Raw genomic sequence first — 27797 nt, forward strand, 5'->3', positions numbered from 1 at the left:
GAACTAAAGTCCCAACGTCACCAGACCTCCTTAAGAGCGGGCAATCTGTGATTGCAGGAGGACTGATTGCCTCCTCAGGATGCACACTGCTACTGAGGAAGAGGCAGAACTAGATGATGATGATGAGGAGGCAGAACTAGATAATGATGAGGATGCAGAACTAGATGATGATGAGGAGGATGCAGAACTAGATGATGATGAGGAGGAGGAGGCAGAACTAGATGATGATGATAATGAGGAGGAGGCAGAACTAGATAATGATGATGATGAGGAGGAGGCAGAACTAGATGATGATGATAATGAGGAGGCAGAACTAGTGCAGGTGTCAATGAATGACCTGAACCCCCGGGTGAGGCATTCGATTATTTCTATTTTCAAAACGACAGGCATATGACAAGGAGTTGTCGAATAAACACTATAATCCGTGTAAACTGTAGATAAATGAAGAAATCCCACACTTCGAATTTGAAATTATACTGGACATTCCACCTGATGATGGCTGTTAGTCAACTGCTGAAACGTTGTGGTTTCGTAATAATAAATTTGATAGTATAATTTCAAATTCGAAGTGTGGGATTTCTTCATTTATATGACAAGGATTCACAGACAGGGCATACTGGTCAGACAGGCATACTATCACAATTAGATTTGGTCAATTTTTGTGCACCAAGGCATTCAACATCTATACGTCAACTACGACAAGACGCGGTACGAACAGAATCGCCATCAACGGGTAACACTGATTAGCGTCAACAACCGACAACAAGCGTCAATAAGCGTTAAAACGGGTCCGGTGCATCAACAAGCGGCAATTCATATTAGCATTTTAGATTACAGGTTTTAAGAAGATTTTGCAATGTCCACGGGGCGCAATAATTCAATTCAATAAAACTTTATTATACAGTTGTATCCATATCTTCCATGGGACAGGCAACCAGTCTTATATCCATCAGGATTGAGATATGACGTCATCGTTCATTAGATTGAATCCTCGGAATGGAATTTGGGTTCGTTGAGAGTCCGACGTTTATTCGACGTTTGTTCAATTTCATTAATATTCCGTCAGTACAGAGATACAACATTGATACAGAAGTTCAAAAATTCATTTCGTTAGGCTGTCTATTAAAACACGATAGTGAATTGATTCATGTACGACAGGCAAACAGCATCGTATGGACATCGTATTGATCGTATGCCTGTCGAATGCCTTATCGGGGGGGGGGGGGGGGGGTTCAGGTCATTCATTGACACCTGCATAGATGATGATGAAGAGTAGGCAGATCTAGATGATGATGATGATGATGATGAGGAGGCAGATCTAGATGATGATGATGAGGAGGAGGAGGCAGAACTAGATGATGATGATGAGGCAGAACTAGATGATGATGACGAGGAGGCAGAACTAGATGATGATGATGATGATGATGAGGAGGCAGAACTAGTGTGATTTATTTAAATTGTATCCATACACATGTAATACATACCATTAATGTGTGTAGCTGACTGTGAAATCAGTTCTATATCAGATTCTAAAACTCCCCAGCAATGATTGACACTGAAATGAAAATAACAGATTTTTCAATTTATCAAATTCATGACATAAACTGTTGAAATTCTGTTGTCATACACATACCAGTTATCGTGTGGAGTTGAAAAATGTTCAGGACCAGAGTTCAGTTTATCTTCTAACAGACTAAAACTAAATGTAGAATCATTATAACGGTTATTGAATATATCTCCAGCAAGTATCTGTATACATCTTCAGCTCACTTCACACACAGCTATAGATCAGAGTTCCTTACAGCGACCACTGAATCAACCTAATCATTACAACTGAAATAATGATAACAGATTCTATATGAATACATATGAAGCAGATCTGAAACCAAAGTGATAGAAAACGAGAAAGTTGTAAAATGTTTTCTGACGCAGTTTGATTTGTGTCAGATTGTAACTGTAGAAGTTTCACTCATTGTTTCAGTCTAATAGAGATATAACTGATGTACATGTAACACTGACTGTGTAACACTGCAGTCATTTATTCAATTATTCCTCAGTTTGAAGAATGTTTGTTCTCTCATCTTCATTAGCGATAAGAATCATTCGCATCCATGTAACTACAACATCGTAACATTTCTACTTATTCAATCATAGAGGGAATGAGGAGTATGGCGCTTGGGTATGGAATGAGACAGAGTATGGGAGTTGACACGTTAGGGGAGGATAGGACAATGTGATAAGGTAAGATCAGGTTGGATGATGCAGGGTTGTTTGATATGGCTGGATTAGATGATCAGTTTAATATAGAACTGTTTGGGGTTGGTGTATGTGGTAGTGTACGATGTATAGTTAGGGAGGTGTATGATAATGGAGAAAGGTTGCTGGTAGTGGGCGGTACAGGTGTGATGCTGGTGTGGTATGTGTAAGGTAGGGGGCGGTGTGTGTAGAGTGTTAAGGATAGAGTAAGGTACAGTTAGAGTAATATGAAAGTGTAAGTTTGGGTAATGCGGGGTCAGGATGTTTGGTGTTGTTGAGGTGAGGGTGAGGTCGGGGGTGGTGTCTGTGGAAGGTACGTGATGTGATATAAGGGGTGGAGCTAGGACAGTACAGAGTGTGATGAGTGATTGATGGGGTCGCTCCATCTCTCAGCCTCCTCCAGGCCACTACCTTTAGACATCTCAATGCTTCTCCAACCCTCCCAATCCCTCAAACTACTCCTCAATTCCATGTGAAATACTAGGAGACGATACCTGCAAGATATTGAATATTAAGACACCATCAAAACAATGACAAATCAGTAAAAGTATTTTATATGTGTGTCACATGATTCATTTTAAGAAGTGAACGATTCATGAAGCAAATGACGGCAAAATCTTCTGATTCACAAATCTCTGAATAGTTTTTACCAGACTACAAGCTTTACAAATAGCAAACTGATGAGAAATAGACTCTGAACCCACAACACAATTATTCAAGATTTTCTGTGAATTATTTCTTATATTTGTCACGTTACGCCCAGTGATACATGAAATTCAGCACCTCCTCTCTCTTTCACTCTCACTCACTCTCTCTCTCACTCTCACACACTTTCTTATTTGCCATTTTTTGCAAACATTTTTAAGCACGTGAGGTAGGAATAGACCACTGCCAGTAGTGGACTACCCTTTGGAACCCACTTTTGTGCTTGGTGGCTTTAAGCTCACCTTTCTTGAGTTGAGGTAGGAATAGACCCCTGCCCGCCATCTAGGCCAGCAGAACACTAAACCTTCGAATTGCTCTCGGACCCCACTCTTTATATTTTTTCTTTTTTTTTAGGCGAGGTAGGAATAGACCCCTGCCTGCCATCTAAGCGTGCAGGACTCTAAACCTTCGAATTGCTCTCGGACCCCACTCTTTTCATGTTCTTTCTTTTTCTTATGGCTCTCTCTCTATCTCTCTCTCTCTATCTCTCCTTGCTCTGTATCAGTACCACCCGGCAGTAAGTGAATATAAAGGAAATATAGTAATTGAACTGGGTTTGAATCCATCTCTCAATCAGTGCTTTAACAGGGTCGCATCTAAGGAATGAAATCCACTTGCCCGGGGGGCAAGCATATCTGAAATTTTGCTTGTCCCCTACAAAAATTACTTGCCCTACACAGGCAGTCCAATTGGTTGCACTATCATCTGTTGTATCGAGTGGAAAAAAGCTTTTTGTGACATAAAACTGCACTAGGGCAGTGGTTCACTGTAGTCAATCACAATCATATCATTGTTTGATGATATTGTGTATTTGCAGTGACATTTGTTCAATGAAACAAGTTTTAATTCCTAAATGAATCGATGAATTCAATCTTCAATAGCATCATTCTCGATGTATCTCATATAGAGATTGTGGAATAGTAAGCGCGGGAAGGAGGAAGGAAAGGAGGTAATGCCAGTCCGGACTGGACCACTTTCTCTGAATCATATTACCCTACCCCAACATCACCCAGGCTGTACTGTCCTATCACCATCCATGTCACCATTTCCAGACATATATACACAGACAAATAAGACAAAAACCGAATTCTATCTGGAGATTTCTATATAAAGAAGTTATGGGGGGGACTTTCTACTGGTGAGTGAAACGCCAAGAGCATCACTCACCTTTGTTCAAATCACAAATTGTGGTTCCATCTATTACCCACTACGTAATCAATGAGTGTGACTCTAATCAAATAATCTTAGGTCAACTGGATCACACGGATCAGACCTGAATCCATTTTTCAAAATTTGTCACTTCGTCTGTTTGATTTTTGGTTCTAACTGATTTTGGTTCTAACAATGATCTAACATCTTAAGACCAGTCTCAGCTCATTTTGGTTCTATTGCCAATCTAACAACTTAAGACCAGTCTAAACTCATTTTGGTTCTAAAGCCAATCTTACAACTTAAGACCAATCTGAACTCATTTTGGTTCTATAGCCAATCTTACAACTTAAGACCATATTTTTAGTTCTTTAGCCAATCTAACAAGACTGGTCAAATGATTTTAAAAGCCCATTCTCTTAAGTATAACTCAAAAATAATTTTCCAAATTTGCCACTTGGACACTTGACATGGATAAATTCTACTGAATTCACCCTCACCTCAACAACACCAAACATCCTGACCCCACATTACCCAAATTTACACTTTCGTATTCCTCTAACTGTACCTTACCCTATTCTTAACACTCTACACACACCGCCCCCTACCTTACACATACCATACCAGCATCACTACTACACATCCTCACTCGCCAGGGTCTGGTTGCTTTCCACTGAAACTCACAAACACTGATGAAACTTCCTTCATAGGTCTATAAAGCTAAGCATACTTCGACAAAGCAACTAGAGACAACTAGTTGCTAGTGAGCGAGTACCCATCTAATGAAAACCAGCAACTGCATGGCTCATGCCGGTCGCTAGGTCCATAGTGCACACACATCGACAGCATCTGAGATGTTTTATCTAGCAAATATTCTCAAGGCATCTCAAGTCATGTGACTCGTTGCTTTGTTTTAGTCAGTTACAACCATGTGTTTTTGATTATGGAGGGTTCACATCGATGGATATGACAGTAACTAAGTACAACTGGTTGCTCAAAAGTAGAACATGAGCAACTGGCTGGAACTGGAGATAGATGGACGCTAACCAATCGTGAGCTAGCTCACACTGATTGTATCCAGCCAGTTGCTCTCATGTGCCGAAACTGCCCGGCAACTAGTTGTCTCCAATCGCAGTGTCGATGAAGGCTAGACCACTTTAGACCACTGCCAGGGGTCGGGCGGATGGAGAGTGGGTGAGTTGCCGTGTGGGCAGAATGGTCACTGCCAGGGGTCGGGCGGGTGGAGAGTGGGTGGGTTGCCGTGTGGGCAGACAGGTTACTGCCAGGGGTCGGGCGGGTGGAGAATGGGTGGGTTGCCGTGTGGGCAGACAGGTCACTGCCAGGGGTCGGGCGGGTAGAGAGTGGGTGGGTTACCGTGTGGGCAGACAGGTCACTGCCAAATACAATGATTTCCTGTGATGTTGTTTTCCCGATCCAGAACTCCGTATTCTCCGCTGCTGACATCAACTTATCCTTTATCAAAGTTTATTGAAGGATATTTGCCAACAGTAAAACATGTACACCTCATTGTGACTGGCATCACTGGTGGTCGATAAGAGTTTTCGCTTACCGAGGGTCCAACACAAGAATAATGTATATTTTCATAATTTTCATTGGCTGGATAATTCCTGTTTTCATTGGCTGGATAATTCCTCTGTTTTCATTGGCTAGACAATTCCTCTGTTTTCATTGGCTGAATAATTCCTTGTATTCCAGCAGACCGAAGGATAAAGTTGCAGGCAGCGTTTGTGTAGACGTGAGCTTCAGCAGGAAGCAACCCGAGCCCTGGTGAGTGAGGATGCTACTGTACCACCCTCTACCAGCAACCTTTCAATCCGTTATCATACACCCTCCGAACATACACACCGTACACTACCACTTACATCACTTACCCCCAAACAGTTCTATATTAAACTCATCATCGAATCCAACCACATCAAACAACCCTGCATCATCCAACTGACCTTACCTCATCACATTACCCTATCCTACCCTAACTGTCAACTACACCATACCCTGTTCCATTCCATACACAAACCTCATACTACTCATTTCCTCTATGATTGAATAATAGAAATGTTACGATGTTGTAGTTACACGGATGAGAATGATTCTTATCGCTAATGAAGATGAGAGAACAAACATTCTTCAAACTGAGGAGGAATAAGTGAATAAATGACTGCAGTGTTACACAGTCAGTGTTACATGTACATCAGTTATATCTCTATTAGACTGAAACAATGAGTGAAACTTCTACAGTTACAATCTGACACAAATCAAACTGCGTCAGAAAACATTTCAAAACTTTCTATTTTTCTATCACTTTGGTTTCAGATGTGCTTCATATGTATTCATATAGAATCTGTTATCATTATTTCAGTTGTAATGATTAGGTTGATTCAGTGGTCGCTGTAAGGAACTCTGATCTATAGCTGTGTGTGAAGTGAGCTGAAGATTGATAAAGATACTTGCTGGAGATATATTCAATAACCGTTATAATGATTCTACATTTAGTTTTAGTCTGTTAGAAGATAAACTGAACTCTGGTCCTGAACATCTTCAACTCCTCTATCAATCAGTGGTATGAATGAACACATAATTCTAAAACTACTTATCTTATCCCTTCTGTGATTCATTCAGATGCTCCTACGATACTCCTGCTGCTCCTACGATACTCCTGCTGCTCCTACGATACTCCTGCTGCTCCTACGATACTCCTGCTGCTCCTACGATACTCCTCCTCTGATGCTCCTACAGCGTTGCGCTTGACTCAATCTTATTTCATACCACATTAAACAGGAATTGTGCCTGAAATAAAGAAAATTAGATTTCAATGTGGTATCGGTTGATTGTAGACTATTCACAGATATCAGTTACACAATTGAATGAATGAGAGACAAACCTTTTCTAGAAGATGATTAATAGATCTCAACCTAGTTACAGTCAGTGACGGGGGGGGGGGGGGGGGCAGTTTATATTGTTGTTTTTAATTGATTCAAACTGACCGTTGAAGGAAGGATTGATTGATGAAATCTGTTGTTTGTATCTGTAACAATAAGAAAAGGAGGTCACTGTAAGTATTACTGGTAATATTCACCACAATATAATCTGTAACCAGTAAACGATATTTTAGTTCATTCATCACAACTGGCTGTATACTGCTGTTGTTACTGTTTGTGTCGAACTTCGATCTACACACAACAACTAAAGTTTTTTTAGCAGAATGATTGCACTTGCCGTTTTCATATTATTTGTTTTGAACATCAAGCAGGTCAAACTTTCACATTTTCTCCCTGATAGTACGTACGGGTACACAGCACAGGCGGCGAGGTGCGGACCACCGACGCCGCACCGAACCGTGACGACACACGTGATGTACTTCAAAAACTACTTTGAATATAGTTTGGCGGCGGGTCTCAGGTCAGTTTTAGAGTCGGTGTTTATTGTACCGGCATCTCCGGGTTAATACTGAACTGTTAACTTAATACATAGATATAATTCAAGGATAAAAAACTGGAAAAATTCCAAGACTTACCAAATTTCAATATGGCGGGTCACGACTCCACGACGGAAGTGATGACTCGCGGATTTTCCATGCATGTGCTGTTACAAGTTAAGATCATTTGCCGAGCTACAGATTTATTTTCGTATTCGATCTGATTTATTTGGTGTAAGAATTACATAATCATGATTAAAACTGACCAGTGTAATCACGCACGTGGCTCGATCAAGGCATCATTGCATTGCTTGCCAGGGTTGGTTGCCTCTGCTACCGGAGCTTTCCGGATACCACCGATGATTTTACTCGCGTCCCATCCTCGCTTGCCAGGGGTCCAGTATCACTCCCGAACTCGCTTCCACCAGTTCGGGGAACAGCTTTAGCGTAGTGGGTTCGAATCCCTTGACGGGTGAAGATGCTCGCGTCCCTGTGTACACGCAGAATCCTCTCTAGTTGGTTTTATACCGGAGCCAACTCACGCTGGCCTAATTGTTAACCGTCAAGTGCTGCCCCAGAATCAATCGTAGACGGTAAATGTGTGAACTAACTTTTTACTCGCGTCCAACTAACCTTTTACTCACATGCCGCAGTAGGAATATTGTATCATATTGTTAGTTCGTATATTCACCGCTAATGATAAATTCACAGGCAGCACTAGACGGTTCAGATCTGTAAACGTTGGGCCCGAAGATGGAAATTAAGTACCAATTATTGGTACTTAATTACCATCTTCGGGCCCAACGTTTACAGATCAGAACCGTTTTTGCGTAAAAATTACGTTTATAAGCTTTATATGCCAAATATTACTAGGTTTTATCTGGTTATTACAGCTATTACAGCTTATTACACTTTAATTACAGCGAATTACATTGAATTACAGATTTATGCCAAATATTACTGGTTTTATCTAGCTATTACAGCTATTACAGCTTATTACACCTCGATTACAGTGAATTACATTGAATTACAGATTTGCGCAAAACCTTTCATTTCTCTTCAGAAAGTTGCTGTTTATTATAAACATACATGCATAGGCTATTTGATGTATGCCTGTATAATGAATTGAGTTTAGGCCTATGGCTAAATAAGGCCATGAAGCCAGGGACTTTATTACAAATAACATGTAATATGAAAAAAAAGTTAATTTTGGAACCCCATTTCAAGCCACAAATGTATAAGGCTCAAAATGGGGTCCCAAAATTAACTTTTTTTCCATATTACATGTAATTTGTAATAAAGTCCCTGAGCCACAAATGGAAAGCAGCAGAAACCCTAATAATCAACAGAATTACAGGAGGGTTTCTGCAAAAGCAGCAGAAACCCTAATAAAATGTACTTCGTCTCCTAAAACGTTGCAGGCGGGGCAAAATCTATCGGTTCTGGGTAAATGAAGGTTTGATAATCTATTTACAGGTAGGAGATCAACCGTAGCGTGGCGCCATCTGAAAAGCGTGTGCTAAATAGCATCAAAGATGGCAGCGTCCACGGAGGACTTAGGCGAACTTGGTCAGTGTTTAAAAAGTTTTCTGTCCTGTAGCATCATGTTCCGTTGCTGTAGTTTTAACAAAACGTTTGTCTCTAAACATCCATCGGTTTTATTCATGTTCTGTACGATGTATGCCTGAAATCCACTGAATTATCTCTTGATAAATCTGTCATGTCATCTTGCCTTGTCAGATGTTGTACTAAATACCAAAAGAAAACTATGAAAACTCTTTGGTCCAGAATCCTCGTCGTTAATGCTTAAGACCTTTAGCCCACTTCGAACTTCAGACCCATTGGGCTATTGCATTCATTTTACATCCGCTATTTATTCTATAAATGGAATCCAGTTTTCTTGCGTCGTTTGTGGATTGATATTTAGTTTTTATATGTATCTACCCTTAATTCATTTGCCGCCAAAAGATTGGCCTGATCAGATTCAAGATGGCTGACTGATGGCCATTGTCGTTCACCAAAATCTACATTTTATACAATTAGCCTAACACCTAATCTCCTAGTATTATTGAGAACAACTTTCATTTTGGACCCCCAGTTTTGTCACGTGCTAAGCTCATGTGACCCTAACAACACGGAAAACCGTTTTGATAGCCTGTTTTCTTTCTGGCAGATTTACTGGAAAGAGTATTTCTACGAATTGGATCAGCTAACACTGATGATCAACTCCAGGCTTGTTTAAAGAAGTTCTTAGCCCCAGTTCTGTTAAAATTAGCTAGCCAAGAAGATGGAGTCCGCAAAAAGGTAAGCACTGAAATTGTACATGAATGGAACCTGTCTATAAATGTTTTATGGATCCATGCCCTGCCTGTCTAAAAGTTAACCTACCTGCAAATAGGTTTGGCTCCCATGCCTGTCGTGTTTAAAATGGTAACTGCCAAGCCTGTCCACCCCAAGGATGTTTCGCCCAATGCTCTGCCTGCATTAGTACCTGCTAGGGCATCATTGTATGCAAATGCATTCATTTTCAGGTTATGGAGTTGTTGGTACATGTTAACAAACGCGTCAAAAGTCGACCAAAGATCCAACTTCCAATTGATGATTTATTTTTCCAGTATCAGGATACATCTGTTTCACCCTTTGTTACAGTAAGTACGGATACCTTCGAAACCTTGAAGCACCACTTACCGACAATCATAACTTGTCCTTTATTCCAAATATCTATTGGCCTAAAGATAAGATTTATAAAGATTTTTGCTCGACACTTTCAGAATTTCACGATCTTGTACATAAAGATCGGATTTCCAAGATTGCCCGTCGAAAAGCAGTGTGAACTTGTGCCGACTATTATGAACTGCCTCGAAGGGCGACCACCCCAACAACAAGACAGGTAACCTGAAATATAACTTCAAAATGGTGGCATTAGGGATTTTTAGTTGTAGAAAAATTCAAATGATACAAAATGGCATTTTCTCTGAAGTCTTTTACAGTTTTTAATGCCGGTGTTAAAACATTTGAAGATGTCGAGTGATCCTGTGAAACGTAAAGAAATGTATGGTATGCATGACAAACCGAAATCCCGAGAAATCCTGCTCAATTTCATGTTGGATTATTTATTCCTGCCTTATAAGTAAGATATTTGTTGAAAATTGTAACCTACAATAATTACTACTATTAAAGACATTTGTTTTTTTCTGGAAACTGCTATTTCTGCCGATAAAATCAGTGAATTATTCACTTTTTCAGTCAAGTGGCACCGGGGAGACCGAGCTCTGCCACTACACCTACTGGTACCATTAGCGGAGAGTATTCCTCTAGACCGCAGACAGCACCCGCCTCATCTACTGGATCTGGGCCTCCTGCTGGGCTTAGTGAACAAGCGTATAAACGTTTGATTAGCGATGGAATACCGACTGCAGAGCAAATTGAAGAGGTATTCATAGCATACTTAATATGCAGATTAGGGGTTTTAGTCCTGCTGGCCACGTACAGTGTGCAACACTCCATCAAACGCCATTCCGATGTAAAATTAAATGAATAATCCAATAGGGTTAGTCTGGGGAAACCGAGATCTGAATAGTGTAAGGCTAGATAAACTAATAAACCAAAGAAAATATGATGATTCCTCATATCTTTACAGGCTAAACTTGGCATTGTTAAATTCTTGGGCGCTGATTTGTTCCCAGAACTTGAAGTTTTCGTTCATTTAATCATCGCCTCTTCAGACACGCGACATAGCGTTGCCACAACCGCCGATATGGAATTGAAACGTATAGTCGGGTAAGTTCAACTCTGGTGAAGTGTGAAATTGGTAAAACCTGTCATGAATATGAGATTGCTATATTCGATTGAGACGACATGTTTACCAGGCACCATCACAGATATTAAGTAAGCGATATGACACATGTGCAGAAATCTCCAAAATTTTTATGGTTTTCGTTGTAGGTCTGTCAATACAAATGACTCGACATTTATCAATAAGATATATCGCGTGTACTATGGTACAGTAAAGAGTAAAACGATGGTGAGTGCATATGGCTCGATCTCTCCAATGTCTCAATAACAAAACCTGGGAAGATCTATTGCATTGATTGCCTTAGTAGTGCATTTTCACAATTCTCATGTGTCGTCACATCTGGATTCCATAAAAAAGGAAAATTGATTTTTGAGACTATTAGGCGACATCTGCTTTCCTATTTCTGTAGCAGACTATGAAATGTTTCGTATCTTTGGTCTGAATTCATGAATTCTGAAGAATATAGTCAATGCATTTTAATGATGATTTATTACAGAATCCTAATTTGAAGCCCGATCAAATACGGAGCCCAGCTAATACGCGAATAAGATTGAAAATATTTCCATATTTTCTTAAATCAGTCGAAGCAGCGAATACATTCCCATTCAGTATACAGGTATATTTACAAAAATTAACCATCCTCAATATTATATGTATCTCAGTTATTTTCCGCGGTTCTATTTTCCAATACCTTCCACAGGTTATTTTTGACAGTCTTTACGGCAACACAACTAACCAGAAACTCAAACATTACTCGGTGCAACTCGTTCATCATCTGTGCGAAAAGTAAGAGATATCTGGGGTTTTGTGTTGATTGACATTTTTTCCCGAGCGAAATAAATTCATTGAGTCAGTTTCAACACACTACTAAAGAACTGAGTCTCCCAGTATTTCAATTGATCTCTTCATTTAACTATTGTATCTTTTGATTTACTGATTTTGAAATACTGCTTTTTATAGCGCTGAAAATCCAAAAATTGCCCCTGTGTCGGCTGTGTTGTTATCGGGTATGGTCAAATTGATCGGAGAAGCAAAAGAGGTCAGTATTAATTCTGAAGGCTTATTCAAATCTTACTCTCTGCATCATGATGTTATTTGGTTCTTTTGCTTCTTCTATTTTGTCTCAAGGATTCAAAGTTAAGAGGTTATGCATATATGGCCGTTGGAAAGTTGGTGAAACGCTGCCCAAATTTGATAGCGAATGACATTGCATTATTACAGACAATGTTTAATGCTATTTCAAAGGTAAAACCGTTGTCATACCCGCAAAAAATTGAATTTTTCAGTTTTATTTGTTTTTCTGAATCATAGTTGAGAATTCCTTCGAACAATTTACTTCCTATTTTACCGGAAAATAGGAAGATTCGGAAACGCGTCTGTCAGTGCAAGAGGCGCTATCAATGATGACTTCGTCGATCAAAGGAAAAGTAGAAGGAACCAATCTTGTATTGTTAGAAGCCCTCGTCATGGAAAACATTGTAAAGGTAATTCATTCATCTTTCACACCCTCCTCAGGAGGAGTAAAATCTGACTCCTGATTGTGAAGCTAGGCTCTGGTAATAATTAATGTTAATCTCTAACTTACTGGTGGCAATTACCTGATATGAATCTGCGCTCATTTTGGTTTCTCTGATGATGGAGTTTTTAGTCAAGACTTCGAAACTGTCAGAATAAATTGTCAAAACATCGAGCGTGGGGGTTGCTCATTATCTTAGCTTATATTTTCAGCCGGAACCTCCAGCGCGTATGATGGCTGTCCAATTTGCGAAGATAGTTTTTCCTCCAGATCACATTCCATCGCGATACGTTCTGCTATTGGCTGCTGGAGACTCGTTAGTATTGATTGATTGCATTTTTCAGATGATTACAGTCTTTAGTGACTAATACAACATCATTAACAGTTACAAACATATAGGAAAGTTGACCGCAAACATCTAAAACAAAGTGACAGATAAGCAATTCATCTCACTATTAAAATCTTTGCTTTCTTTCATTGAAGTGAGTGCCTACACACTGATAAGGTTATATGGTGAATATAACTACCATCAAAGCATGATAACAAATGAAAAATTAACATTCTGTACAATGTAATATGGTATAACTGGTTAGATTAGTGAAACATATTCTATATATCTAAAACAGGTTTCCATTGCCCTCCTATATATAACTTTCAATTCTCTTTGTTGATAGTGACCATTACCTCCCATCAGTACATCGATCTGTATATCTGCTGTATATCTTCTCTAGAGCTTAGTGACAGGTGTACCACCGGTATAGGAAACCCAGAACAGACAGCGACCCCATTGGTGATGGTTTTTCTCTTCGGCTGTCGAATCTGTTGATAACTAAGTTGTTGTAATTTTCATGGTTTTTAGGAAAGAAGACATAAACAGCGAAGCGAAGAAAGCATTGAAATCAATTCTACAACCTGATCACCGTCATCAAATTGACCCAACTACGAATAAACAGATGATGCCTTCATTTACTAAACTTGTTGAATACATCAATGAGAAGGTATCTTTCAATGGATTCCAATTTGAACTGGGACGAGTCTTATTTTCGTGCATCTATCAAATTTCATGTTATCTATTCAGGCTACTTTGCGCGCAAAATCATCTCAAAAATATGTCGTCGGCAACAAAACTTTGGCGTTTGATCCGGTAACTTACACCATGGTAGGTTATTTTCTCATTAGAAATTATACACACTATATATGCATTTAGTTGTCATATACAATATGCCATTCATTTGTTCCAGATATTGACATATTTACGCATGTGTTTAGCGTACAATGCTGGAGTAACTCCGGACATGGATTCAATGTCGTCGATGCTAAGTCAGGCTCCGGCTATCGGAAAATATGTCTGTGATTTGCTACAGCAGGAATCTGGTGATAAGAATGGCCCCATTCAGATATATGTCGAATTGTGTGGCACACTTTTAAAAACCCTTGGAGGTCAGTATTACATGCAAAAAAGCATTTTCCATCATTTTAAGTATTCGCGATACAAATCAAGATGATTAGATTTTGGCGATAACTTTATTCTAAATCATTGTGTTCAATGGTTTCAGGAGAAATGCCGCTCTATTGTTTACTCGAAATTGTCGCAGTCGCCAATGAACTGATGGCACCAAAGTTTATCCAAAGTCTTGATTGGATTAAGGTATAAGTGAACAGATTTTTGACTTCTTAATATTTTGAAATTCGCTTGTGTTTGCAAGATATTTAGCACAAAGCTCTGCCATTTTCACTCTTGGCAGACGTATATGATGTGCAGTCGTGAAGATATGAGGGAATACGCCGCGCATTTATTCGGCATTCTGATTGCGACTGTATCCGAAGAACAAGAATATACCCAAACAATCGAAGAGTTAATGAAGAATTTACAAAAAGACAAGGTACGTGGCGCACGTTGAAGAAGGATGAGAAATAATATTCCAAATCATCCTATTGCTTTTCGAGATATGTATATTTATTGGAATTGTATCGAATTGTGGTAGAACTGTTTTATGCTGTGAATATTCTCTTTTCATAGGAAGTCGAATGCCGCCATGGTTCTCTAGTTGCGCTCGGTTACTGTATCGCTTACAAACAGCTCTACAAGCGCAACGCCGATGTCGTCATCGAAGACATGGAAACTGAAACACGGGTCATCGAACAACTGCACCGTCGAGCTCTGAATGCGATCGGTAAAGAATTATTGGACAGTAGCGGCACGTTGACATTAGCAGGCAGCATTCATGCAGTCGGTGAAATGGGTAGAATCGCTCCTCTACCATTCCCTCCTACGAGTGATAACCTGTCCGATGAGAAAGTTAATTCATTATCAGTTGTTCAGAGATTGGTGGATATAGTTCAGAAAACTAAACAATCTGGAAAGGTAAGTTTACAACACAAGTGTTTTGACCCAGGCTAAGCGTTCTCACTGTTGCCATTTGGCCGGACCTAAATTGTCAGAAAAAGTTTTTTTGCGTAAATGCTAACTGGTCCTGTAAGTGGCTTACCTCACTTGCCACAGCATCGTAAAACCATCCCTGCTGCGTGGTCTCAGCTTATTATTAATGCTTTGCCCCTTTATTTACCTTGACCTAAGCCTCCTACCCTACAATCATTTCTTCTTCAGATCAGAGAAAAAGCTGCTATGACCCTGGGCTATATTTGTGTTGGAAATAATGCTTTTGAACAGAGAAAACTTGCAATGGAAGGCATGTTGGATTGTGGCCAGGTAAAAAATGTGCGAAACATCAATCTATCGCATAAACTGGATGCCAGTTTGTATGTTTTTAAGAGCAGTGCCAATTATCATTGAATCTTATTGGATCTTGATTTATTTCAGCCAAATCAAATGGAATTACATTTCACAGTTGGAGAGGCATTAGTTAACGCTGCTTTAGGCGTCACTGCTCCGGCGGCCAGGGATATCTGGAAAGTAGATGAGAAAGAATTTAAGAGCGCTATACCTAATCCACTTATCGAATTAGAATGGCTGTCGAACCAACTGCTCACTAAGTACATGTCAAGCCCAAACCCGCATATCCGTCAGGCTGCTTGTATTTGGTTACTGACTCTGGTAAAGAGATGCGGATCTTGTCCTGGAGTACGCAGCAAGCTTGTTAACATTCAAGCTGCTTTCATGAATTTGTTGACAGAAAGTAACGGTGAGTGCTTCCAGCATTTTCAAAGTTCATCCCACAGTCTTGGCTCTTGAGATATCGAAAATGAACTGATTTAGAGTATTGAGAGTCGAGCTTAACTGATTTATCATAGCAAAACTCAAATCTAAGATGCTTGATTACCTTTGTTATTGTTTGTAGAGCTTACTCAGGATATTGCGTCTAAAGGTCTCGGACTGGTGTACGAAAACTGCTCAAAGGAACAGAAGAATGAACTAGTTTCTGTACTAGTCGATACGCTGATGGTTGGAAAAAGGTTCGTCAATTAGGATCCAAGATTTAAGCTCAAAAGCCCAAATAAGGATAAAGACGTATTCTGAATATTATCTATATTAAACATGGTCATTTTGAATTCACAGAGCTCCCACTCAAGTAACAGGAGAAACAGAAGTGTTTCAAGCCGGTTCATTGGGGAAAACGCCTGATGGGTAAGAATTCATTACCTCTATCTTCCATTTCTAGTTAGTTGCCTAACGGCAGTTAATGTACATGTCTATATAATCTCCATTTTCTAGTGGCAACTTGTCGACGTATAAGGAGCTTTGCTCAATCGCTAGCGATCTAAACCAGCCAGATCTGATCTATAAATTCATGCATCTTGCCAATCACAATGCGATGTGGAATTCAAGAAAGGTAGGAAATTATCCAACCCAGGTTCCCGGAAAGTTATTTGCATCTTGTATGTCTTATAAACCATGAATTGTATATTTGCATCCTATGTTTGTTAATGTTTGTATTTCCTAAATTTTACTCGTTTCGTTTTTCAAGGGAGCAGCATTTGGGTTCAGTAGTATCGCGGCTCAAGCTGGTGAACAGTTAGCCCCTTACTTGCATCAGATCGTGCCAAAACTGTATCGGTATCAGTTTGACCCTAATCCGCGTATACAGCAAGCGATGTCAAGTATCTGGACAGCTCTAGTCCCGGATAACAATAAAACTGTGAGTACCGTCCATAACTTTACAACTTTGAAGTTTGAATTCATGTTGAAAATCAGTCATCGGAGACCTGTATTACCGTTATGTTAATGATAACTGTAATGTAACTGTCGTATTTGCAGATTGAAAAGTATCTTGCACAAATCACCGATGATCTGATTAAGAATCTGACTAATAACCAGTGGCGAGTGAGAGAATCCAGGTAAGAAATGACATGATACCATTAACGTAAAATACCAACATTGTTGAATGACTGAAAAGGTTTATCCAAAATGGAAGCCTTTTTCGTCATTTAACAATAGTGGGATTTTACATTTATTGTTTAATCATGGATATTGTGATCTACTGATTCGACATGATACCATATGATACCGATGTCTGGATTCAATCTGACGTAAACTATTCGTATGAGGTTTTCCTACGTGTAAACGGATACAATCTTCTTTTACAGTTGTTTAGCTCTAGCCGATTTGCTTCGTGGTAAACCATTGGATGATATCATTGAGAGACTGCCTGAACTATGGGACACTTGTTTCCGTGTTAGAGATGACATCAAGGTACAAAAATAGTTAACATGATCGGCCTGAATACTGTTTGTGAAATCTATGTCTGGGGTTGTTGGTTATATAGATATTCACCTCTTTTATTTTAGGAATCTTGTAGGAATGCCGCTGATTCGGCGTGTAAAGCGCTGCAACGAGCATCGATAAAATACTGCGATGTCGCCAATGGAAAAGTTGGCGAGCGGTCTGTGAAAGCCGTCCTTCCTTCACTATTGAAAGCTCTTGGGAGTCCCGTTGAGGACGTCCGAAATATAAGGTATGTACCGGTTCATCTTTTCTCCCTGCCTCAATTATCTTTTTCTCTTATTTACACGTTTGCCATTTTAGTTTGACGACTCTGGTGAAAATTAGTAAGAATGCCGGTAAATTGCTCGCACCTCACATTCCGATACTGGCTGTTGCGTTGTTGGAGTCACTCAGCGGCCTCGAACCACAAGTTATGAACTATCTAAGTTTACATGTAGCATCTAGTCAGGCAGCCCAAGAGAAGGTTAGTTGTCATTCAAGTCTACTATTCGTTTCATATGGTCTTGAACAAATCTGTGAACATATCACATGTTTTCTCTATAGCGTACATTTACCTAGTGCGCGAAATCATCTTTATTTGGACAATTCTTTTTCCAGTTGGACAATGCCAGAATTGCGGCTTCAAAAATGTCTCCTATGATGGAAACCATAAATCTAGTAAGTTCCAAACTTGAGACCATGACAAAATCGTACCGATACTTATTAACCAGGATGGAGGTTTAGAATATCATTACCCTTACCCATTCTTACTAGTACTGAATGAAATACGCATTTGTATTTTCAGTTAATCCGTACAACAGGACGGATAGTACTTTATATTCCTTTCAGTGCTGACTAATTAATACCCTATAGTGCTGGAGATAATTTAAAAATTTTGAAAAATTCCACCCTAGTGTGTTGAATAATGGGAATATCACTATAGTGTGTCTACTCCGCAGCGCTGTGTATCGGTGCGGTGTACTAGCAAAATCTATCACTGCTTTATACACCACAATGCAGTGTAGACGCACTGAAAGGGTTAACTAGTTTATTTGACGCATGAGCTTTCGCTACTAGTATCTTAATCAGGTGAATGAGTCTAACCTATATAAAGTACTATCCGTCTCATTGTATATATTCTATATACCAAGTTAACACGACTCGTCCCTGAATCTTGTATTTACAGTGCGTACAGTACGTCGATGAATCAGTATTGAAAGAACTAATTCCGCATTTATGCGATCTGATTCGTAGCGGTATCGGAATCGGTACGAAGGCTGGATGTTGTAATTTCATCGTTTCGCTCATTCATCAGTGTCCACAGGAATTATCGCCGTACGCTGGTAAACTGATGAGTGCTCTGCTCACCGGACTCAACGACCGTAGCGTATCTGTACAGAAAGCATTCGCCAACACCATGGGACACACTGTCAAGGTATTCTTCTATACGAGATACCGCGAAAACCTATAATAAATGATTTTCGTTTAACTTACATGGATTGATAGTGGAGAAAAATGAAAGTTAAATGAAGGTAGTAGTGAGAGCATCAGGGGCTGTACAGGTCAACTTGAATGTTCAACAAAAGATTTTGTATCGTTGATAACCTTACTTATGATTCTGTGTTGGTTTTCAGATTGCCAAAGACAGCAGTGTTGAAAAACTAGTCAATAAACTGAAAAGTTGGTATTTCGAGAAAGAAGGTAGGCATGATTATTAGTAGAAATTGATCACTGATTGTAGGCACATTACTGAATCAAATTCAATATACAAAAACCGTTTTCTAGAATGATAAATTGTAGTTGATGTTCTGTTTAGATGATGGTGTAAGACAAGCTTGTGGCGTGGCGCTGCAAGCAATGGGTCAACACGCCCCCGATATACTTAAACGTCACGCCGCTGTCGCATTACCTCTTGCATTCCTCGCTATGCATCAAGAGAAAAAACCGGAAGGTGAGAGAGAGATGAATATACCGGTACCATATTCCCTCGAGTCCTATTTGTCTGTATTTCTGGTTTGTAAATGTATCAGTGATGATTTAAAAACCTCAAGGATTGATATCCTATTTTTTTCGCAGATGGAAAAGAGAATGAAAATCTTGCGTCAGTATGGGAAGATGTGTGGGTCGAAAATACTCCAGGTAAAATTGAAAAAAGTGAAACCCGAAATTTCCAGCTTAATTACTACAGTGACTTGTATATCTCTTTGTATACGGGTATATTGTATTTTATAGGCACTGAGGGAGGAGTACGGCTTTATCTACCGGAACTGGTCACGATTACGAAAACCGGAATCGAATCTCAGTCGTGGCATATGAAGGCTCAGTCAGCGGCGGCGATGAAAACCGTAGCCGTCAAATCTAGTTCGAATCTGAAACCTCCTCATCTGGGAAATTTACTTCAGGCACTATTGACATCACTATCAGGGCGAACGTGGGCGGGAAAAGTAAGTGAAAAATAAATACCCATTTAGATCAATTATCCACGAAATACACTTTTCTGAAGTACAGTACATTTATTCCAGGAAACATTGATAGAGGCTCTGTGTGCAATATGTAAAGAATGCAAGTAAGTTCAGATGACGATCAAAAAAGCATATTATCGTTAATACACACATTTTCCCAGTAATTTCTGTGTACCTTGCCATAAACTGCTGGTAGTTTTTGTCAAACGACATTGTTTTGTTGTCTCACCGGATCATGACTATTATTATCTAAATTATATAGCTCGCAAACTTCCTGGTAATGTCATAAAATAATTAGTGTAAATAATGTGAACAAAGTACTAGTATTTATTTCAGATTATCTTATATTTCCGTATTTACTCTCGATTGGAATTGATCAAATACAAATGAATACTTAATCTATTCGAAAAGCTTCTGGTTTAGATATTTCAGCGAGATTTGAAAACTTCGAAACAAGGAGCTTTGAAATAGGTGAATCATTGTCAAATGTGTATATGTAACAAAATCGACCGTTTTTCCAGAGATTTGATACCACTAACGGACGATGAAGGTGGCACTCCGAGCATTGACAAAATACTAGATGCTATTCACAGAGAAAGTAAGAAAGAACGTTTAGAATATAAGATGTCTGCGATCAAATGTTACGGAGCCATTCTCGAAACCTATCAAATCGATCAATTTGAAAATATTTACAACATACTCAAGCCTTTACTTAACAAGGTATGTTTTGATAGTATTTCGAAATCATGAAATACAGTTACCAGTATTGGTAATATATACGGACTATCATAAAAATCTGGCTTTTTTAGTCTCTTGGATCAGCAAATGACTCTGAAGATACTAATAAAGAAACTCTACTGAAATTTCGAGAAGAAGCATTCCTAGCTGTAGGCCAGGCTTGGCCAACTTGTGAAAAAACGCAAAGTATGTCGATAAGTTGCACAAAACTTGATAAAACGCTCAATTGAAATAGTATGCGTTCTCTTGATTCAACATTTTCTTGACGTTTTAGGTACCTATTTCGAAGATTTATCTACACTGTTTGTAAATATGATACCGCAGAGTACATGGAAAGTACAGCAATCAATACTACAATCTATGGCTAAACTCTGGGAAAGGTATGACCGAAAGTTTTTTATAGTTGTTCTGACACGAAGCATGCATATTACATAGATGATACATTTTCTTTATGAGTATGTGTTGTGTATGATTTCAACACTTAACCCTTTCAGTGCGTCTACACTGCAGTGCGATGTATAAATCGGTGATAGCTTTTGCTAGTACACCGCACTGCGGTGTATTGATGTAATTAGTAATTATCTCTCTTGAAAAATGGCAGCACCTCGAACATAGTGAAATACTAGTAACTAACGATACACCGCGTCATAGTGGTATTCCCGTTATTCAACACACTAGGGTGGAATTTTTCCAAAATTTTCAAATAATCTCCAGCACTATAGGGTATTTATTAGTCGGCACTGAAAGGGTTAAGCCATTACAAACAGTTACCAGCACATTTTCAAAACTTAAGCCATAACAAACAGTAACATTTTCAGTTAGTATCTAACGTCTCGGGTCTATCGATAAATGCACGATTGAAATAATTTTCGCACGTCCGTACGAAATCGTACGTTAGTGAAACAGTACAGCACCGGATTCAGCGCGTTGCTCAGGAAATACGTGACGCTCAACGCTTTGTGGTCCTTCACCAGTTTCAGACGAATTCCGAAGTACGGCAACCAGCTGAAAATGAAGACGAGCGTGACGACCAGTAAAACTTGAGCGAGTTTGACCGCGCGTCGTTGTTCGATCGACGCGGATTTCTTCACCGACGGTTGAATTATCGTGTTGTGATACGTCGAACGCGGTCGGTCGTCGGCGACCGTCGAAACCGTCGACATTTCGGTCGAATCGGTGCTGTTAGTGACGGCGTCGTCCGACGAGCCAGCCGGTCGCGTAGCTTTCTTCGCCCGCATTCTCTTGCATACGACGACGAAAACGTGCACGTAACAGACTATAATCGTCAGCGATAGAGCTATGAACAGAAAGAAGAAATACCGGTCCATGACGGCTTTACCGGTCGGTTTGATGTAGCGTAGATCGGTTCCTTCTTTGTAGTCGCCGGTGTAAAGGTAGACCGTCGAATTTCGGTACGGCGCGTAAACGAATCCGCCCTCGCTGATCGAACTCGGTATTCCTTGCAACGCGCACGCGATCACGGTGATCGCGATGATCTTTCGCGCGCGACGCGGCGTGATCGCGAACTTCAACGGTCGGCAGACGGCGTAGTAACGATCGACGGCGATTTCGACGAGGAAGAACACGCTCGTTATCAACAACGTGTCGTTGAACCATTCGATCACGCCGCAGATCCACATCGCTCGTCGCGGTATCAACACGTACGAGATGATCGTCTGATACGGCATCAGGATACCGCTCAGTAACAGGTCGTGTACGGCTAGCGCGATGATGAAATACGTCGTCGTCGGTTTCGTCTGGTGTTTCGCGTACACGACGATCACCAGAATGTTGCCGATGACTCCGACGATCGTGAGAAACACGAGCAACGTCGTCATTTCAATCGTTTCCCAGGTTTTCGTGTCGAAGTTATACAAACAGTACGCGTAAGAGCGAATGTACTCTCGTTTGAATTCAGTTATGTTCAAACTGTCATTAGCGGTGGAGAATTTCTGCATACATTCAACGAGCTTCATCTTGTCGTTATAAGCCGGTATTCCAATTTAATATACTGTCTTCGTTGTTTCTTTTCTACAATTTGCAGTACAGTTGTACAACGTTCGCAACGCTGTTTGACAAGATTTGACTCTTCAATGTCACTTGTAGTTTATACACAAGTTTAAACAATGTTTGTTCCTGGTTTCCAGTTATTAGAAACAAAACAGGCGTCATTGAATATTGATGCGTATTTTGATAACGATTCATGTAACAAAAAGCCACTCCATCATAATAACTATCTATTCATGAAATTTTTCAGACACCGTTTATCACATGATCAACTGTTTGGGTTTTCAGCATATCCTTTTACATCAATGATTTTTAATGATCCATTATGCTCAACAGATACATAGCAGTAATTTTGTCGATTCAATTTCGATGAATTACTATTCATTTAGTATTAACTTACGTCAATTGAACTTATCTGTTAAATGAAATGTAGTTTTTCTGTTAACCGATATCGCGTGGTTTGTACCAGACACGTCTAATTTCGACGAATCTATCCGTTCGACTCTTTCATCTATTTTATCGGTGAGAACTGTCGCTCCAACTCTCTCAGCAGGTGTGTCTAATCTTCTACTACCATGCTGTTCATTGACAGTTTTTGCTTTAATCTTCCAATTCTTGTCGCGTCGAGCTGTGTTGTGTGTTAGGTTTAATCCATAGACGTTCTTGCTGCTGACTTACGGATGAATAGATGCAGACTCCACCAGAAATTGCGTGGAATAATTCCTTCCTGATTTCTTTTGCGTTTTAATCCCGACGATTTTAATCCTAATTTCAACCTTTTAGATCATCATGTAGCAGATCGAAAAATTCTTTTCAAATCAAATTCCACGTTTTTTTAATATAGTTTGATTACCAAGTCTCCTCTCCATTTTAAGGTGTATGTCACACCATAAAACTATCAGCTGCCTTTATCTCATTCATCCATTGGTGAAATTTAATATCAATCCTTGTGCACAAGATTTTGCCATTGTCTTCACCTGTGTATGTTATTCCGGTAATCGCTACAATTTCTCTGATTTTCAATATCGTGTATCAGTTAGTAAACGTACCCCGTGGATTGATAATACAGAACTTGACTATCGGCTGTACTAAGATAACTGTAACTGCGATCTTGGACATCATCACGATCAAAGACAAGATAGCTGAATTCATCGGTGGCTTGTTACTGGCATCGATGTCTTGCCCTCCTCATGAACCGTGTTCGTTTTCGTTTGAAGATTGGTATAATAAGAACACAAATTATGGACATACGTCTATTGATGATCCTTGCCTCCCTCTAGGGGCAAGATACTGTTTTTAAGTAATACAGTAAGAAGCGAACACTAATTGGTTATATCTATGTTACTCTTTCGTGCTATCGACGGTAAACTTGTCTTCGTTATCTAGAACGTCTGCAAGGTTTTATTTGTCTTTGTGATTTTCATTTGAATCAAATCATCTCAATTTTACATATTCTTGTGACAAATGCAATTTTAATGAAGCACATTGAAATAGAACACACTCATTGGGTTTGTAGCAAGTCTGATAGATACTTTTGGAAAATTTAGAATAGGTCCCGATTAGTACTTACTTCTCACGTAAAATCCTGAAAGTGCTTACTTTTTGGACTTGATGTCATCACAAACTGACAAATTGTATTACTGACTGTAGACGTTGCCACCTAATCATTAATTTAGAAAAATGTCGGGAACTTGTCTTTGGATCTAGTAAAAAGTGCTGACTTTCGACATGAGAAAAAGCTGAAAAGTGCTGACTTTTTGGACGAATTCTATAACTGTGTATTTGCAAATTCGACTCGGCCTATTATTGAGACATTGCCACTTAATCTTTGATTTAGATAAATGCTGTGAACAAGTCTTTCGATTTAGGAAAAAGTGCCGAATTTTGTCTTGGCCTGACTGCTACAAACCCTGAATCATCAATATGTCAACTTATCTTAACATCAAGTGCCATTTTTTCATTGACTTGTTAACGCAGTTTTCACTGGGACCGGGTGCTTATACATCGGTGACACGTTTACACCGAGGAAGTGAAGTACGATTTTCAAAGCTGTTTTCTATTTTTCAGGTTGATGATTGAAGCGGTAGATGGCGACCGCATCGCCAAAGCGGCTGCTAATTCAATACCAGTCGTTTCTACTACACTAGGTGCGTATGAAAGGCTTAGATATTCTTGAAAATTGAAGATGAATTTTTCGTGTTATGCGTTTTACAAATATTATATTGTTCGTTACGTTGTTTTGTTATTGTATTGTAATACGAGGGGAACTGGTTTGTTATGAAAAAATGCCTTCACCTCTGATTAACAAATACATCTTGATCGCTGACCTTCAATTTTGTTTATCCAAACAGAATTGTATTAATTTGCAACTTGGAATTAAAGACTGGTTTTCTTCGAAATCTCTCGTTTAGCCTTCGACTCTGATTAGCAAATACATCATCTTCTTGACCGCTAACCCTTAATTACATTCGTAGTAACAGAATTGTATTTCCTGTTTTACCATATTTGGTTTTACAATTCAACGTGTAGTTAATCTACTGTTTACAGGTACATTGAAGTATATTTCAATAAGGAAAGAGTCGTTTAACACCCTGGAAATCATATGCAAGAAGATAAGAGGTACGTAATTATCAGACACAATTATCTTCTTGACAACAAGTGATCGTCAATCAAATATATGCAATGAATTCAGAAACAACTTGGAAATATGAAAATGTTAAAAACCAGGATAAGGAATGAATGATCAATTACTGATTATGATTTTCTTTGCGGGAATCAACATTTTGAGGGAATTAAGATTGTACAGTGGAATCTCATTAAACAATCAACTTTGCTTAGGTCGGGATCAATTTTGATGGTACCGAATTTTTCCTTCTCTTTTTCAAATTTACATTTCGAAGACAGATTTTGAAAGTCGGAAACTCGCCTATATCTCGTAGTACTTCTCTTGATCCCAAAATAGAAAATCGTTAATAGTTAAATCGACTTAAGCCGTAGGACTTTTCTTGGTCCCAAAATATCGGACTTACACAAGGTTTACTGTAATTTCCAATCTACCAATCTCTTGATTATAACCGATAGTTTACTGTATTCGGTATGAAGTTATTACAATATTGTCCTATTTTAGGGACGAAATTCTAGGTTTCTAATTACGAACAATCGTTGTGTATATGAGGTCGTTATAACGAGGTTCCACTGAAGTAATTAGTTGTAACGTTTCTTCTTTGGTTGCAGCGCAACTTCGTTTGTATGAATCTTTCTCACGACTTCACATTATTCTGTAGATAATAACCTGTTCAAGAACGTGCCACGCTCTGTACTAGACGAACTCCGAGAAGCGGTCGGCGCCCGATTACAGGACAATATGCCCGAATTGCAAGAACGCGCGAAGCTTTTCATGAAAACAATAAATTCGTTGACTACTGATACAACTATGGACATAACCCAGTGACAAGTATCTATTGGGTGACAAACGGAATGTAAGGGTGAACTGATGACTTGACAGCGGATGAGAACCTTAAATTTGTAAATTTTGATTGTAAATCTTCAGCGTATCTAGACTGTTTCCTTTGTTCAAATGGAAACGTTATTTGGGTCCACTCGCTCGTTTAGATATCGAAATCTCATATTATTTGAAAGCCATAATTACTAAAACCTTTTAAGAGTTTTTCATGTTCTTACTTTTATTATCATTATCCTTGTTAATCATTCGGAAAAAGTCACTAAGCGTGAATTAAAAATCATAAATGCCTGAAAATGGTATATATAGGTTGCAAATAGCGCGCAAATCGCGAGAAAAGAATAGCTTAGTATCGAACTTATGTACTCGCATCACGATTACGGAAACCCATGACCTAGCCGTATATTAATTGCTCACTCATTTAATTACCCTTTCATTATGTCTATTAATTATGATCGTAATTTTTCATCGTATGGCATATCAGACTATTATGAGCTTTTATGAATTTAGGAGTGTTCTCAAAATGCGCAAAAGCGAAATTTTCTCGATATATTCTTTCAATTGGTCCGTGAATCATCGCAGCCCACACATCTACTTTCTTATTTTATTTATGGGTGCGTAAAACGTGTAGTAATTTTGTTTTAACACAGACAGCTGTTTTTGTTAGTTCTCCGTCGTACGATCGATTTTCGAATTACGCACATGTTCTGAATCTGTGTTTATCTGAGTGAGATATTATTGTTTTCATCTGCGGAAATTAATTGTGTAAATAAAAGAATTCTATATCACTCTGAAATGACTCGAGTTGTTGTAATTGGAGGAGACGAACGGTTTTTTTTTAAGAGTCGTTTAGTAACCGGAGATGCTTCGAATCTTCAACGAGGAATCTGTGGTATCAGGGAAGTCCGCTAGAATGGAAGTCGTCCGTAGTTGTTATCTTTAGGCCCATTTCGATTGCGTTCTTCCAGAACAGGAAATATCTACTTTCTCTTCCGATTCCGGCGTTTGAAAGTTTTTCGTCCGTGTGTGGGTGTCTGTCTTCTGGAAGAGCACACTTGAAAAGGGCCTTGTTGAAATAACCAGGGAGGTGGGAGTGAAAAATCACTCCCACCTCCCTGAAATAACGAAATATTCAACACACTTTAATTGTCGTTTACAGGTACACTGTCAGGGGCGGATCCAGTAGGGGGTGCGCTCCCCCCTAAAAATGTCAGTGTTGTCCTGAATTGAACAGGAAAATGAAAAGTATTAAACTTTTATCTAAAACGGTTTAAATTCATAAGCGGGTTTTCTGTATTTCTAAAAATGAGTTAATGTTTTCCGGTGAGCTTTCTTTCGGGTGTCCTTTTTTAATCATATGATACGCCCTATTTTGTGGGTACACCTGTCCCCGACGTAGACCCTTGATCCGCCCGACAGACGCCCTGCCCTGTTCGATAGGAAGATATAGGAAGGAACGTCGGTCAGACCGGTTGAGTTATAGCAACTGCTGAATATCCTGAACGGTGTGCGAGCGAGCACGTTACGCGGCTCCTGGAATATTTTACCCAACCGCAACGATCTAACTCTACAAACAGAGAACCACCTAAAATAAATATGTAACTATGTA

The 27797-nt window shown here is 39.3% G+C and overlaps 2 protein-coding genes across 2 annotated transcripts; one reads left to right on the forward strand and one right to left on the reverse strand.

Annotated features, from left to right (window-relative positions):
• Window positions 1–79: 79 nt before the first annotated feature.
• LOC141898295 (proteasome adapter and scaffold protein ECM29-like) lies at window positions 80–26971 on the forward strand. The gene is made up of 46 exons (XM_074784139.1): window positions 80–349; window positions 1277–1443; window positions 3316–3320; window positions 9074–9115; window positions 9720–9850; window positions 10078–10194; window positions 10318–10436; window positions 10527–10676; window positions 10793–10979; window positions 11187–11326; window positions 11492–11570; window positions 11839–11958; window positions 12043–12128; window positions 12303–12381; window positions 12471–12587; window positions 12701–12826; window positions 13071–13174; window positions 13718–13856; window positions 13937–14017; window positions 14100–14298; window positions 14415–14506; window positions 14604–14741; window positions 14879–15223; window positions 15467–15568; window positions 15680–16001; window positions 16158–16272; window positions 16376–16444; window positions 16532–16649; window positions 16785–16955; window positions 17075–17154; window positions 17404–17509; window positions 17605–17771; window positions 17843–18005; window positions 18140–18199; window positions 18708–18956; window positions 19156–19222; window positions 19338–19472; window positions 19598–19660; window positions 19754–19965; window positions 20044–20087; window positions 20505–20703; window positions 20793–20907; window positions 20996–21101; window positions 24796–24875; window positions 25276–25347; window positions 26013–26971. Exons 1-46 carry the CDS (start codon window positions 80–82, stop codon window positions 26177–26179), a joined length of 6015 nt encoding a protein of 2004 aa, XP_074640240.1. The 3' UTR covers window positions 26180–26971.
• LOC141900825 (cholecystokinin receptor-like) lies at window positions 20686–22810 on the reverse strand. Its single transcript, XM_074787874.1, has one exon. The coding sequence runs from the start codon at window positions 22695–22697 to the stop codon at window positions 21561–21563; it is 1137 nt and encodes a 378-aa protein (XP_074643975.1). The 5' UTR covers window positions 22698–22810; the 3' UTR covers window positions 20686–21560.
• Window positions 26972–27797: the final 826 nt, after the last annotated feature.

The sequence above is a fragment of the Tubulanus polymorphus genome, chromosome 2 (assembly GCF_964204645.1).
Source record: "Tubulanus polymorphus chromosome 2, tnTubPoly1.2, whole genome shotgun sequence".
Classification (NCBI taxonomy): domain Eukaryota; kingdom Metazoa; phylum Nemertea; class Palaeonemertea; order Tubulaniformes; family Tubulanidae; genus Tubulanus; species Tubulanus polymorphus.